The 16080-nt window shown below is 44.1% G+C and overlaps 1 protein-coding gene across 12 annotated transcripts in view; it reads right to left on the minus strand.

Moving 5' to 3' along the window:
* Nucleotides 1–16080, minus strand: part of KALRN (kalirin RhoGEF kinase) — a gene marked incomplete at both ends in the record, with an annotated part of 639791 nt that overhangs the window by 325643 nt on the left and 298068 nt on the right. For all 12 annotated transcript variants that reach the window (XM_082654652.1, XM_082654658.1, XM_082654657.1 and 9 more), the window contains one exon: nt 13455–13577. In XM_082654652.1, coding sequence (XP_082510778.1) covers nt 13455–13577 — 123 coding nt within the window. The remainder of the gene's footprint in view (nt 1–13454; nt 13578–16080) is intronic.

Below are 16080 nucleotides of genomic sequence, written 5' to 3' on the forward strand. Positions count from 1 at the left end.
AGGGCACTTGTAAATTGCCATTCTCTGAAGCTTTCTCTTGGGAAAAGATTCTGAATGCTTCGCTTAAACCCAGCCCTCTGTTTTCAATGCTTATTCTGCTTCTCTTTACCCACTTGTAACTGTACCTGCTTTTAACAGCCTATAATTATAAGTTACTAGAATCTGGGAAAGAGTAAAAAGTCTTAATATTTCACTGGCAAAAAAATAACAAAACAAAAACAAAACCCACTGCAGATATATATCTATTACCATGGATATATCATTAAGTGAGAAAAGCTGGCAACCAACATACATATACATATAAATAAAGAAATATCTGGAAGAATAAACACCAAGCTATTAGCAACTGTTAAGACAGACAACTGAGTGGGTGGATTATTTTTGTTCCTTTTTTGCTCATCTGCACATACATAATGAAAATGTGTAGTTTTGTAATTAGAAATTTTTTAAAAATAAAAATAAAATAGCAACTTCATTTGGAAAAAAAATCAAAAAGAGAGTTGAATAAGCTCGGTTTTCCCCACTACTCTGAAGGTACGTGAGCTAGGAGCGTGGGCTCTGGGGTCAGACTGGGTTCAAAGCTTGCGTCCTACACTTGAATGGTACTCTCTAGGCCTGATTTTTCATGTGGAAATTGAGGATAATATGAAAATCTACTCCACAGAGTTGTTTCAAGGATTAAATGAGTTAGTTCTTATAAAGCTATGTATTCAATAAACGGCAGTTATTATTGCTTATTCTTACATGTCTACAGCACAGGTTTAAAACCTTGCAAATACTTTTCAAAATGTTTCTATCCAGGAGAAATATTTTCATTGTGGAACCTGCATACATTCCCCCATATGCAAATCCGTCACTTGCTCCCTCTTACTTTCAGCTTAGACAGTGCTGGCTTCCCAGCGCCCACCCTGTGGGCACAGCGTCACAGAAATGAAAGGAAGACGGAAGAGAAAGGAAGTCAATTTGGTTTCTCTTAATCTGGGCAGGTTGACCCGTGTTGAAATTAATTATTGGAAGACATGGTAATGCATGGTTTGCTTTCAGAATCAGTACCAGCAGATGAGGAAGCTTTCCTCTGGAACAGTTTTCCTTGTTTCCTTTCTAAACCATGTCAGTGCTCTCTGAGAGTCAGCAACTTTATTCTTCCCAGCGGTGTGTTATTCTCACTGTGCAAGGTAAATACGTTGACACCTTGTGAAACTAGTGGCCACATTCTTGGGACCCCTGTGAGCAGGCCCACTGAATCAGAAAATCCTTTAGAAGGGAGAATGCTCTCACTCAGTGCCCAGACTCTCTCCCCTTCCTTCCCCTTTTCTGAGGCCTTATGGCAGGTTCAGCTTCAGTCTCATGACAGAAATGGAATCACACGTCTTACCAACAGACTAGTCCTTCATATCAGGTCCCGCTGGCAGCTAATCCAGCCCTGCCCTGGTGCTCACATTTGATAATTAGACTTTTGTCCCTATCCCTTCCTTACCTAGAACCCTGCCTCTGATTTGCAGCCCAGTAACTGAAGCCTGCTATCTGTTAAGAGTCTTCGCTATGTAAACCACTGATCCTCTTCCTTGCATCTCTGAATACATTGGCTCTTGGATGCCCAGTAGTGCGTATCCCCTACCTACCACCCCAAGGCAGGATGCACCATTACTCTATTGCCTTTCCTTGGTTCTGACTGGTCAGATTGGATGGACCCCTCTTTCACATGCTTAACCCGAGGGCCAAGCTTAGTTCCTGTAGCTGATCTTTCCACTTGGCACCTGGCCCATCTCAAAGGACAAGCCTACTCTTTCCAACCTAGTTAGGCAGACCACACCACGCTGAGGCTTGAGAGATGGCAGCATGGTACTTGATAACCTATCCTGGAAGGGAGTGAGGCTTAGAGGTATCCCATCACCATCACTCCCATGGTCACCACTACTGCCACTGAGGCCACCATTCACCCACGAAACAAATTCTCTATTAGGCACATTGTACATGTTATTTCTAACCCTCACATCACTCTGTGGGGGAGGTGTCACCATCTCTATTTTAGAGAGGACACTGAGGCTCAGGGAAATTGACTGTCCCTGGGCCCAAGGCCAACAAAAGGAAAGAACAGATTGACTGTAAATGCTACACTTTTCTTCACTATATCATACGTCCAAATAGAAGGAAATTGGAACTGAGAGGGATGTCTCAAACAGGCTTGTGGAGCTATCAAAGGAGATGTGTTCTGGAAACAAGGAGGTTTCATTAATGATAGCCTGACCTTAGCAAAAGGTAAAAAGAAAGAGACAAAATAGGACTCCCCTGGTGATGCAGTGGTTAACAATCCGCCTGCCAATGCAGGGGACACACATTCGATCCCTGGTCCGGGAAGATCCCACATGCCGTGGAGCAACTAAGCCTGCGTGCCACAACTACTGAGCCCGTGCTCTACAGCCCGTGAGTCACAACTACTGAAGATCGTGTGCCTAGAGCCCGTGCTCCGCAACAAGAGAAGCCACCGCAATGAGAAGCCCGCACACCACAACAAAGAGTAGCCCCTGCTCGCCGCAACTAGAGAAAGCCCATGTGCAGCAACAAAGACCCAACGCAGCCAAAAATAAATAAATTAATTTTAAAAAAAAGAAAGACAAAATAATATTCTGGGCTAGGCCAAGTATAGTCCACTTTGTGCTAGAAAATGGAAATGAAGACTCAGGCTAGATACTGGCCAAGTTAATTGTTAAACAGGACAAGCGCCAGCAGAGAACAGAGCCAGCTGTCGCCAATAGTGGGTACACGTGTTTCAGATAAGGTAGAGGGTGGGTAGAGAAAGATGAGAGGCAGTCGTGGGATTCCTAGAGCCCTGAGGTCACATAGAGCTTTTAGATGAAGAAGATGTCATAGAGGGTCATGAAGGTGACCCTGGAGTCCAAGGGAATTATTAGGCACAAGGAGGGAAAGACTGTCACTCCGCAGTCCTGTGGCCACAGTGCTAACACATGGTTGTCTGAGGGGCTACCTGGATCCACACATAGAAAGAGGATTAGGAACTGGTTCTGGGGTGAAACAGAGGACACCGCCAGGCCCAATCCCAGAGACATCCAAAGCTTTTGTGGATCAAGAGACTCTGTGGCAAAGGAGTTGAGAGCCTGGGCTCTGGAGCCAGACTACTGGGTTTGAATCCCAGTTCCACCCCTTACTAGCTTTGCCAACTTGAGCTATTATTTCACCTCTTTGTCTCCGACTCCTTATCTGTAACTTGCAATATCAATACCTAACGGGATGTTATGAGAATGAAGCGACCAGTGCCTGGCACATAGAAAGTCCTCAATAAGTGTTACTGCTATTATCATTACTGCTGTTGTTATTAGGATCTCCTCAACAGAGAGAAGGAATACATGTCTATCAGTGAACACGACAGACTGAATAAAATGTATGACTAGAGTTGTCTTGGACTCAAATCAATATACTTAACATAAAATCGGTACACTTCTTTTGTCTAATTTACCTTTTCTTTTGTTGTTGCCTTTAAGATACCCTTGAAAAGAACCACTCTTATTCATCTCCAACACGGGAGAATTTTTGAAAGGGAAAAAGAACTTTGTCACATTTCAACTAACAGAGGGAGAGGATTAAAGCCTCCCTAGCAGTCAGGCACAGTGTGATGGTAACTATCTCAGCCGGAAAATCATGGAAACTTAGTGAGGCTGGGGAAATGAACTGAGTGAGGATTACCATGCCCTCTTGTCAAAATTGGTTTCCTATGAAACTAATTTACAGGAAATAATTTCATCTGAAATAATGTTTTAGTTTTATTTGTTTTTTCAGTTAAAAAAACATGGAAGGGCTTCCCTGGTGGCGCAGTGGTTGAGAGTCCGCCTGCCGATGCAGGGGACATGGGTTCGTGCCCCGGTCCGGGAAGATCCCACATGCCGTGGAGTGGCTCGGCCCGTGAGCCATGGCCGCAGAGCCTGCGCGTCCGGAGCCTGTGCTCCGCAACGGGAGAGGCCACAACAAGTGAGAGGCCCGCGTACCGCAAAAAAAACAAACAAAACACTTGGAAGAGTCCAAAGAACTCACTCAGAATTTGGCTCCAGAGACGCTTCTTCCCGGACTGGGGCTGTCCATGCTAACTCCAGCTCAGGGCAATCCTACTAATTTTATGAAGATGGCTCTCGGTTAGGTCCCAGGTTATATGTTCCTGGGGCCTGTGTTTTTATGAATATTCATCTAATCTACCTCTCTTCCATTTATCATTCTTAGAGTTGGAAAGGACCTTAGACATCACCTGGCCTGATATCCACCCAACAAAGGAATGAATACCATTCATTCCTTTACTTTTCAAGCACCGATTGCATGTTAGGCTCACCATGCTAGGCATTGGGATAAAAAGGCTAATAAAGTAAAATTCCTGCTCTAAGGAAGGTCATAGCTGGGGAGTGAGGCCATCATAAAATTGATTATGACACTGCATGATAACTACCATGATAGGGATGTGACCAGAAAAAGTGGATGCCTTAGAAAAGGGGTATTCAATCCAAGCCATGGAGGGCACTGAAGGCTTCCTGAAGAGGCGATACTTGAGATGAGTGTTCAAAGAGGCACAGAAGTTGGTCGGGGTAGTCAAAGTTAAAGAGCTGGGAAGGATTGCAGAGGAGACAGCACTGAGACTTGAGAGCATGACATGTTCAGGTAAACTCTGGGAGACAGGACTAGCGAGTGGGGTAGAGGGAGCACAGGAGGGATAAAAGGTAAAGCCAGAGAAGTCAGCAGTCAGGTCATTAAAGCTTTATAATTTCAAGAGTTTGACCTTTATCCCAATGGGACAACACCTATGAGTTCCATAACAAATGGACTGGCATGATGAGATGTGCATTTTAGGAAAACCACTCTGGTAGCAATTTGGGCATGGATTTAAGGAGACCATGACTAGAGTCAGGGAAAACAGGAGGATAATGCAATAATCCCATCAAGAGATAATGAGACTCTGCCCTAGGGCAGTGGCAATGAAGATGGGAGGAAAGGGACATATTAAAGACAGAATCAGTAGGACTTTGTGAAGGGCTCATGAGGGGTGAGAGTTAAGAATGACTCCCAAGTTTCTGGTTGGTGCTCTTCACCAGCACGGGGAATACAGGGGGAAGAGCACACCTGGAAGGGGCAGGAGATGATCAAATAAATTTTGGACACATTGGGTTTGAGAACCCTCTGAAAAGTCAAAGTGGAAGTGTCCAGAAAGCCAGTGTGTTTTCGAACAGGAAGCACAGGGGTAAGATCAGAGATGAGACACAGATGTGGAAGCTATCAGAGTAGTGGGACAGCTGAGGGTGGGAAAGAGTATAAAATCATGCAGTGTAAAATCATAAAATGAGAAGAGAAGGTCTGGGGAACAAATTCTGGGGAAAAAGGAGAAGAGTCTAAGAAGGACCAGTCAGAAAGACATAAAGAAACCAAGAGAGCCAGGTGTCATGGCAGGCTGAAGACAAGTGAATTTAAAAAGGAGGAAGTGGTTGACAGGGTCAAATGCTTCAGGAAGACTAATTAGTATCTGAAAAGTATCCTTTGGATTTAACAAACAAAAAGAAACATTCAGGTGGAGACTTTGGTAAGATTAACCTCTGTTGGCCACAGAGAATAGAAGCCCAATGGCAGAGGTCAAAGGGCATCTAGGAAGTAAGGAAATAAGGGCAGATGCAAATATAAACTGTTCTCTCAAGAACTTGGGCTTTCAAGGGGAGGAGAAACAGGGTCCAGAAAAGGTAGTCTTGGTTTCTTTTTATTTGTTTGTTTGTTTTTAGCTTTTTACATATCCTAGGGTAAAAAGGGTTGCCTCTGCTGGAAAACCTCCCATGAGATTTTCCGGGAAGATCCCACATGCCGTGGGATCACTACACTAATTTGTAGTGTGCTACATCACAAGATATTTCATTCTGGTTTTGGACAGCTCATAAAAAAGCAACCGTGTGTTAGAAACGATACGTGAATTAAGCTAAAATTAGCTTCACTATACCTTCCACCCTATCTCTTCTATAGGAACCTTTCAACTATCAAACCCACCTCCCCTTCCATAAAAAAAATTATTTACTCAGAATTGGACATATCCAGTTACTTCAACTTCACTATCTTGGCAGCCTTCCAATAATTACTGCATAGTTTGTCAATATCCTTTTGAAAATACATTTTCTAGAATTAGACACAGTATTCTATATGTGATCTAAACAGTATATAGAGAAATCCTTATTTCTCTGGTTTAGAGATTATATTTTAATTTGCATCATGACTCAAAAGTCTTTACTATTCTCTTTTGTTCTAAGAGCAATGTCTAAACCCTTTTATCTAAAAGTCAAGGTTCGAGAGAGAGTCCAGACATAATCTATACTCTTTTGAGCTTTTCTACAATGATCCGCTCTCTACATTGTAGAACACTTTGCTCTCATCAACTTATTGATGTTTTATTTATGGTGTCACAGAATTTACAGGAGATGCCAGGAAATTTGAGGGCTCTCATAACCACCATAGTTTTCCTTGAGCCAGAACTGAAATTATATCAGAATTTCCCACATCCTCCATCTGATGGAGGATATCATGGTCCTCTCCAGTCACAATCATGGCTTTTTGTTTGCTCTCCATTAATCTCTGTTATGTCTCCATATTGTCTACTACCCTCAGGTTTGTAGATCTCATATAGATGAGAACCTTTCTTATGTATCTTCACCCCTCTTATTAAACGAGTCCTTTAAACAGACAATCTTCTTCAATTGCCATTTTTTACTTACGAGCTCAATACCTTAAAATCTCAGGAATATTTATATTTATCTTCTTTTGTTAAAGTTTAAGTACCTTACTTGTTACACATGCCTTTTGTTGATATATAGATAAGGCTATAAATATTGTTTGCAATCTGTATTCTTGGTATTTTTCTTTAACCTAAGTTGACCTAAGGGCATTTCCTTCAGAAGATGTTTCTTTCTGTGTCACCCGTGGGCCTCACACGTCTGCTTTTGGCTTTACTGGGGTAATTTTCTCCTTCTACTTCAAAATTTGCTTAAATCCTTCTAGACAGATCAACAAGGTTTTCTGCCAAAGCACATCCTTCCCAATCTTTACAAGATGCACTCTGCCCCTTGCCAGAAGTCCGTCATCCTGGCTCTGTAGGATATAGTCCAGAAGACTTTTTAAAACACCATCTACACAAGTAGCCATTTGTTTCTCAGCCTCCCTTCTTTTCCACAGTCACTGCCATCACACGGAACAAGAGACAAATACACCACCTGTGCTTTCGAATCTTTCAGTGTGCTACCCAGAACTTTAAAGTCATTAGGAATACAGTCCCAGTTTCTTCTGAGTTTGCCATTTGTTCCACACAGGAAGCAACAAAAGTGGGGGGACAATTCATAGTCTTGATAAGAAGTTCTTGGCAGGCTTTCTATAATATCTTGGATATTGGCTCCAACCCCTTCTCAATTTTCCACATCAAGTGTATACAACATGACCTTCAAAACCCTTGTTTGGGAATTAACCACCATATAAAACATCTTTCTTCTTCCTGACAGTGGTCACAAGACCCCTCCCATCAGCTCATGCCAGTAACTTCTCCCTAGTGCTTTGTGGAAGGAATGTCCTGAGTCTACCCCAACGGGAAGAGTGCCAGACAAGATCCAAAGGGTGAGACTGTCCTTCATATCTCTGCCATTTCACATTCTTCCACTTGCCCACTTCATGACATTAATTTATCAGCATTTTCCTGGCTTTCTTTCTATCTTTTTTCATCCTGTCTAAGAACCTTTCATCAACTCTAAGAAACTGGGGAGGGTAGAAGACACAAGAGGGAGGAGATATGGGGATGTATGTATATGTACAGCTGATTCACTTTGTTATACAGCAGCAACCAGCACACCATTGTAAAGCAATTATACTCCAATAAAGATGTTTAAAAAATTAAAAAATAAAAAATAGAATGTGAAAAAAGAAACTGGAGTGTGGAAAAGTACCTGTTTAATCTCTCCCCCCCTCCCTTCTGCTTGCATTTGCAGCTGCTATACTTGGTCACCATCTCAGGCGTGAAAAGAAAGATGGAACTTACTCCAAAGGTCACTACACTACCGCAAGGCATGTGTTTTTTTTGGATCACCAAATGAACTAAGGGTTTATCTTGGTTTCACTAGATGCACTCCTTGAAAACCTTAAAAGAGTAAAGATTATGTCTCCTCTCTTATTGTGGGACTTCTCAGAGGTTTAGAATACTCTGGCTGCATGTTTTTCATTAGACTGTGAGCTCCTCAAGACAGAAACTGTGCATCTCTTTCATTTTCCACGGTGCCCAACACAGAGGCTTGATGGGACATGGAAACTGAATGAACTGTCCAACCCTGTGGGCAGAGGCTTTCCATCTCTATGGATTACCCTATTCTAGTCACCCTTAGTACTCTGGTACGTTAGCTGATTACACTTTGAATATCCTTAATGGGCAAGGTCACTGATGGGTCCACTAAAATGTTTCCCTTCCATTTTTGCCTATTTTGTCCCCAAGGCTCAGAATGAGTTTTTTTTTTTTTTTTTTTTTTTAATGTATTGCATTCAAGTTTGAAGAAAAAGCAAGGGTCAGCTAGAGAAATAACTAACTAGAGATTATTGAATGAAATACTTAATTGTGCCCGTGTTTTTATATTTCTTTAAATCTTTCTTTGAATGGTCTGTTCTTTCCAAAATGTTACACTGATGCTTAGCTGCTTAAATGTGACTTGGTGCTTTGAGATTTTAAATAACATATATTTGAATGTAAATGCTTGCTCTTTTGACCAAACTAGCTTACAGAGAGTCTGGCATTTCAGATAATGAGGTCATAAAGCAGACCACTAACAGCAGGCACAGCTGCTCTCTAAACCACAGGCACTTGAGTACTCCCCTGCTGAGTCACAGCGAATATCTCAGGACAAAATGTCAGTACCACTGCCCACTCCACCTCTTGGGCATATACGGATGCATCTATCCCCTGAAAGCTATGCTCTTACGGGTAGCAATTCCATCCCTATGCCTGTTCATATTCCCAATGACAGCTAACATGCAACACACACACACACACTATACATATATTATATATAATATATATACATGTGTGTATATATAAGTAATAAGTGTTTTTAAAAAATCTGATTTACGCTACGGCCTGAGTCATTTGATGAGTTTATAGGCAACTCCAGTCAAGTATCTATCTGGAGCAGGAGAGGTTCCCACTGGTCCCCAGCACTTCTGCTTGAGCATGGACAATCTCAGCAGCTTAGACTGGAAAGACCTGCACAGACAGCCCCTTGGTGCACCCCCTGGCCCTGGCCCCTCACCACCTGCCTGTCAGGCTGTCATGACTGAGGCTCCTTTCCTCACGCAGCTCGGCTTCTACGTAGGCTATTCAAAGAGTGCCATCTGCAGGATGAAGGGAGGATCATAAATATTTATTCATTTCCTTCAAATGATAGTTGAAGAATTTAAAACGTGTTCAAGAGCTAATCAACACAAGATTTAAGTTAAAGTTTAATGACAGATAATGAATGCTACATTCATTCTTCACAGGTATTATTTGTATTTATTTTAATGACTGCCTTGAATGTCTTTACTCCAAAGAGTAACCAATGGTGAGAATCAGAGGTGCCCCCACTATCCCAAGAGTGGAGAGGTGTTCGTTCAGGGCCTTTATGCTGCCCCTGGACCCCTCCCCACGGGTAGCCATTTCTCTGCTCTTCCCTGCAGAAGGGCACATGTCCAGTGGTGACAGATGAAACAGCTCTCTTCCTTCTTTGACTCAAGACAATTTTTAAAATCTGAATGCAGAGAATGGGAGCTCAGAGTTCCCTTGTCATACCAGCCTCAGGTCAAAGAATCATGAGATCACAAAGCTGAAAGAAGCTCCTTCACTGAATCATGACCCTGTGTAGTGCTGCTGACCAGCGGCCCCCAGTCTCCTCCTTCACCCCATGCGTGATGCCCCTCCTGCCCGTATCTCATAAGCAGCAGCCCACAACAACCAGGAACAGGTTTCTAATTCTTTCACTGTGCGTCACTGATCTCTGACGAACTCAGGAATTATCCAATTCCTGACTAAATTCACTTCTCTCCCCCCAGCAGCCCTCACCTAGTGAGGAGAGAAGCAAGAAAAAGAGCGCCCTTTCCTGCCTGGGTTGCCCCCTTTCTCAGTACCTGAGCGTGATGGTCACACTGCACAGAAAAAAGCAGGGCTGAGGCAGGTGGCTGCTGACCACCCACCTGCCGTGGCCATGGTTGGAGGTGGTTTTCCTATGCGGACTACCAATTCCAGGATGCTGGGCAGCTCCACTGCCCACACCCTTCCCCAGAATAGGGATGAGGGAACAAGACAGGATTCATTTCCAGACTACGAGACCCATCTCTGGAGGCCTATTTACAGGAGAATGGTGCAGTGATCTCATGGCCCTTCACTAAGGTGTTCCCTTTGTGGTCCACATCCTCCGAAAACCTCCTAAAAGCAGGAGCCTTTTGGAAGGTACACTCTCTCTTCTCTCTTGTAAAGACACAGTCTTATCAGGAAGCAGAGGCAGAGACAAGTGGATTATATCAAAAGATTACTCGTTGGCAGGACCAGGGAAAATAATGCCTGTGACAAGGGAAGCTTCCCCTACCCCATTCCTGCTCTTTGCCCTGTACTTTTTTTTTTTTTTTTTTTGCGGTACGCGGGCCTCTCACTGTTGTGGCCTCTCCCGTTGTGGAGCACAGGCTCCGGACACGCAGGCTCAGCGGCCATGGCTCACGGGCCCAGCTGCTCCGCAGCATGTGGGATCTTCCCGGACCGGGGCACGAGCCCGTGTCCCCTGCATCGGCAGGCAGACTCTCAACAACTGTGCCACCAGCGAAGCCCTGCCCTGTACTTTCCACGAGGAAACTGGCAATGAATTTTACACCCAATTCCTCCACCTCAGTAAAGAGGGATGGCATGGGGTGAGGGTGAGAACACGAGTCTGGACTCACACCTGGGTTGAAATCCCCACAGAACCACCGACAAGCTAGATGACAAAGGCACCGCAGGACTTTCTGATCCTTTAGTGTCCTCTTCTATAAAACAAGGCTGATACTGTCTATCGTTCAGGGTTGGTGGGAGATAAAACACTTAATAGGCCCATAAGCTCTCAAAAATGTGTCAATTCTTTCTTTAGTATGAATTTAAGTTAATGTGTCTCTGGCACTAACTGAAAGGCACTGTCCCATGGGAAGGGCATATCAGGCACCAGCGAGACGGTGGAGGAGCAACTGGGAGAAATGAGGTTGAGGTTGGGGAGGCCACGAGGCTTGTTTGGTTGTAACAACACACAAAAATGACAGCCCCCTCATGGGCCTGTGACCACAGCTGGCATTGCCTATGAGGCCACAGCAGTAAGAGAGCAAGGAGGAGTGGGCTGGATCAGGGCAGTGGGTGGCTCTGGGGATGTCCTCCCCAGGTGAGGAGGGCTGAACCACAGGACAGCCAGAATGCAGGGGCACCAAAGCTATGGGATGGCTCTAGTCCAACAGATGGTCCCAGGTACCACAATGCCCACTCTCAGCAGGCAGGGAGTCTGGATGACCCTCTCCCATCCTATGCCCCCTAACAGACTGGACAGGCACCAGAATGCCTGGCCACTCAGATATTTGGGGTCTGTAATACATCTTGTCCACCAGAGGCACATTGGGCCTGTGTCTGTATCACGCTGGCACAGTCCAGCTCATGCTGTAAAAGATCCTTCTGTGGCTACGAGGCTGGTTTTTGTTCTTGTGGTGGTGGTACTGGTGGTCGTGGTAAAATAAACGTAACAGAAAACTTAAAAGTTCAGGGGCACTGAGTCACCCTGTTGTGCAACCATCACCACCATCCATCTCCAAAAATCTCTACCTTGCAAAACTGAAACTCTGCACCCGCTAAATAATAACTCCCCGTCAGCACCTGGCAACCACCCTTCTACCTTCTATCTCCATAAATTTGACTATTTTAGCTACTTCATATAAGTGGACTCATACGATATTTGTCCTTTGGTGACTGACATTTCACATAGCATCGTATCTTCAAGGTTCATCCAAGCTGTAGCATGTGTCATACTTCCTTACTTTTTAAGACCAAATAATATTCCACTATATGTATATACTATATATATATATATTTTTTCTCCTGCGGTACACGGGCCTCTCACTGTTGTGGACTCTCCCGTTGTGGAGCACAGGCTCCGGACGCGCAGGCCCAGCGGCCATGGCCCACGGGACCAGCTGCTCCGTGGCACGTGGGACCCTCCCGGACCAGGGCACAAACGTGCATCCCCTGCATCGGCAGGCGGACTCCCAACCACCGCGCCACCAGGGAAGCCCTGTATGTACAATATTTGGTTTATCTATTCATCTGTCGATGGACACTTAGGTTGCTTCCACCTTTTGGTTACTGTGAAAAATGCTGCTTGAACATGGGTGTACAAATATCTTTTCATATCCTTGCTCTTCTTTTGGGTATATACTCAGAAGTGGGATTGCTGAATCATATGGTAATTCTATGCTTAATTTTTTGAGGAACTGCCATACTGTTTTTTGTTTGTTTGTTTTTGCGGTACGCGGGCCTCTCACTGCTGTGGCCTCTCCTGGTGGGGAGCACAGGCTCCGGATGCGCAGGCTCAGCTGCCATGGCTCACAGGCCCAGCCGCTCCGCGGCATGTGGGATCTTCCCAGACTGGGGCACGAACCCGCATCCCCTGCATCGGCAGGCGGACTCTCAACCACTGCGCCACCAGGGAAGCCCTGCCATACGGTTTTTAACAGTGGTTGCACCATTTTACATTCCAACCAACAGTGCACAGAGGTTTTCTATGAGGTTTTCTTTATACCATAGGTTGGGTCTCATCTACCTGCCTCCGCAGGTTCAGGTCGCTGCTGACACGGTCTCTCTGGCTCCGTCAGGCCTCTCACCCTCCAGCATCCCTTGCAGCTCCCCTAGGTCCACTCCCACTACTTCCTGTTCACCAGCAGATTCCTTTGGCTCTTGGCAGGCCCTCTCCTTTCACACCCACAGCTCACATCTGTCTGGGGCTGGTCACCTCCCCGGGTGAGGTTGGGGCTCTGGACAATGCCCAGCAGGACTCCCCCACTGAGGGCTGCCTGTGTAATGGAATCAGAGCCAGCCCTGGCTAAAGCCGTGATGTGGCAAACTCTAGCTTTGTCACCCTCGCTCCTCTGGCAGCAACCACCTCGCCATCCCTTAGTGATACCTTTCCCAGCTGCCCCTTCCCTGCCTTACTCATTCCACTGCAACTGATCACAGCTGACAAAATACTAATTTACCACTCACCTAGTGATCCTAGAGCAGACAAGGGTCTCCTTGCATCAGGTGGGAAGGCAGCCCAGAAGCCATGGGCTATCCACCCAACGTGCCCCACCAAACACCAAAGCCACAGCCCTGGTCTCCCTCACTGCTCCACACACGCATACAACCATACACAGCATCTCACCTGAGCCACCTCTTCAAAGTCATCATGCCTCTTCTGCAGGGCCCGGGCTCGATGCAAAGACTTCCCGACCCCTGTGTGCTTGCTGAGAAAGGCCTCGCCGTGGTTTTCAATCCAGTCTAACACCTAGTCAGAGAAGGAAGACAGAAACAATGACTTCTTGGCAAAAGACACGTGACAACATGTGTGACTGCTAGGCTATTAGACTCCCCGCCCGTCCCAATCAGAAAGCAGCAGTCCAGGTGTAAATGTTCAATCCACGGTGGACACAGGGATTTCATTACTGTCACTGGCAATACAACAATCCCACCCTTAACTAAGTTCAGCTCTTCCTCTTTGATCTCCAGAATATCCCCTCGTCACTTTCTCAGTTTTCTCAGCCTTAATTAGCCCATTATTTTAAACAAGTTACACAGACCGCCAGGCACAGTTTAATCCTCTCACTACTTTGACTCCAACCATATAAAGTCAGACACATTTGCAGGAAATCAAGCAGTGTCAGGTCAGGGCAGTTCCTTGGCACTCACTCCACCATAAAAATGCTCATGGCAGTGCCATCAAGTCATGGGGATCCTACCTCATTGTTCTCCTGGGACTCCCTTCCTAATCTTGGGAGCAAAGTCCAGAGTAGTCAGTCCCTAACTGGAGCTACGCTCAAGAGAGCTGATCACCAGGACAACTGCCCTCTCTGGCTTCTTTCCACCTTTCTCCTCCAATCAACATCAACCAACCAACCAACCAACAAAATAAAGTAAGGTCTTTAGTATCTATGATGCTCTTGGGTAGCAGCAGAGACTCCATGTTCTCCAGGCTTAAGGTCTAGTGATTTGGCCTCAAGTCATTTTCCTCCGAATTGTGAGAAGCTAGAAAACAGGTGGCTGGAGCAGTAGAGGGATGAGTGAGGCGATGCTTAGAAGGTGAGAAAGTATGTTGTCCTGAGGGGTACTTGACAGGGGAGTGGAAAGCCCTTAGTAAAAGCCTCGAAATGCAGGGAGGATCAAAGCCTTTAGCCCATTTTGCATTTGTCCACATAACCCAACAAAAATGTGTGCCTCCAGGGAGAAGGGAAGCAGTTCATTTGGGCCCTGAGGAGTTGGCACTCACTAAATCAGATGGCCACAGCTGAATCAGAATTACAGCACAGACACACCTGTTGCAGATCCTGCCAAGACTCAACTAAGCCCACTCTATTCCTACTATAGTAAACGTCAACTAAACATTTGATTAATGAGGTACTAGCTTTCTCAGATTGTAGAATGACTTTTGGGAAAATGATTTAGATGAACGAGCCCTGTTTAAAAGGGCACTTTAATTCTGTTTTTTTCTACAGATTGCCCTGTGGCAAGCAGAGAGACCAAATCATTGCCTGGACTGCAGACATGAGAGTTCTGTTTCTACGGAATTTAGCCTTTGGCGTCACTTCCTCTGACATTTGAGATAAATTTATGCCTGCAATTGTAAAAAGTATGGAAGCTTTCAAAGGCTTAGGTGGCAGTATCATAAAGCCATACCAAGATGGTATTGGTTAGAGAAATGCACATATGAATATAAACATGAGGTTTAACAAAATTGCATGGTACAAAGCCAGGTCAGGTAATTGTCCACTAAAATGAAGAAAAAAAGGCGGCTTTTGCAAAAATGACTTTATCTAAACATTAGTGTAAAGATTTTAAGCACTTTAGCATCAAGGATTTACTATATAACACATGGAGCTATATTCAATATCTTGTAATAACCAGTAATGGAAAATAATCTGAAAAAAAAAATATGTAACTGAATCACTTTGCTGTACACCTGAAACTAACACAATAGTATAAATCAACTATACTTCAATTTTAAAAAGGTTTTAAACACTTTAACAAATTCTGGCAATTTTTTTTAATATTCTGGAGGCACATCTGTAAAAAGAAATTACAATAGTAAATGAACTGAATTTTTACCTTTTGCAAACTCTGAAAGGCAGCACTGAAAGGAAGTTTAGATATTCTTTTCTTAGAATAAAGAAGAGCCTACTTTTCTCTTGAGTTACTTATGGTGATATTTCAGCAACAAAAGTCAGGAGAGTGCATTTTTACTTGATTTGCCACAATTTGATCCCATTCTATACCGGACAACGATGATGGGTGTCAGCATGCAAGGTCAAAGACAAACATTTCTAGTCACAAAGTTTCTCATATATTGTGTACCATGGATAGCGTAGTTTTATAATTTTTATGCATATTTAAACTTTTATTAATCCCCTTTTGAGAACGAACTGAAGGTTGGAGATAATTTTTATATACAAAGGAGCCCTCTTATAGCTTTTCATGAGTGCTTTGGAATTTATGACGTATTTTCAGGTTACAATTTTTTAAAAAAATTTTGTTTTGAGCAGTTAAGTGTGACTTGCTTGTCTGGCACTTTTTTTCATGAATTTTATTTTATTCATTTTCATTTTTAATCTCTAGCTTTAATAAATATTCTAAATAATATTCTAAAGCAAATTGGTTAGAGACAAATGTTTTTCATCTACTAGTTCACAAATGGTGAGCTTTTATACTCCCTGGGGGTGCTTTCACAACTTTTAAACTTTTTTAAAAAAACAATTTGTTTCCTGTTTATTTTGCTTTCTTTAAAATGTCAATTAGTT

This window comes from Grampus griseus, assembly GCF_964374135.1.
Source record: "Grampus griseus genome assembly, chromosome: 5".
Taxonomy (NCBI): Eukaryota; Metazoa; Chordata; class Mammalia; order Artiodactyla; family Delphinidae; genus Grampus; species Grampus griseus.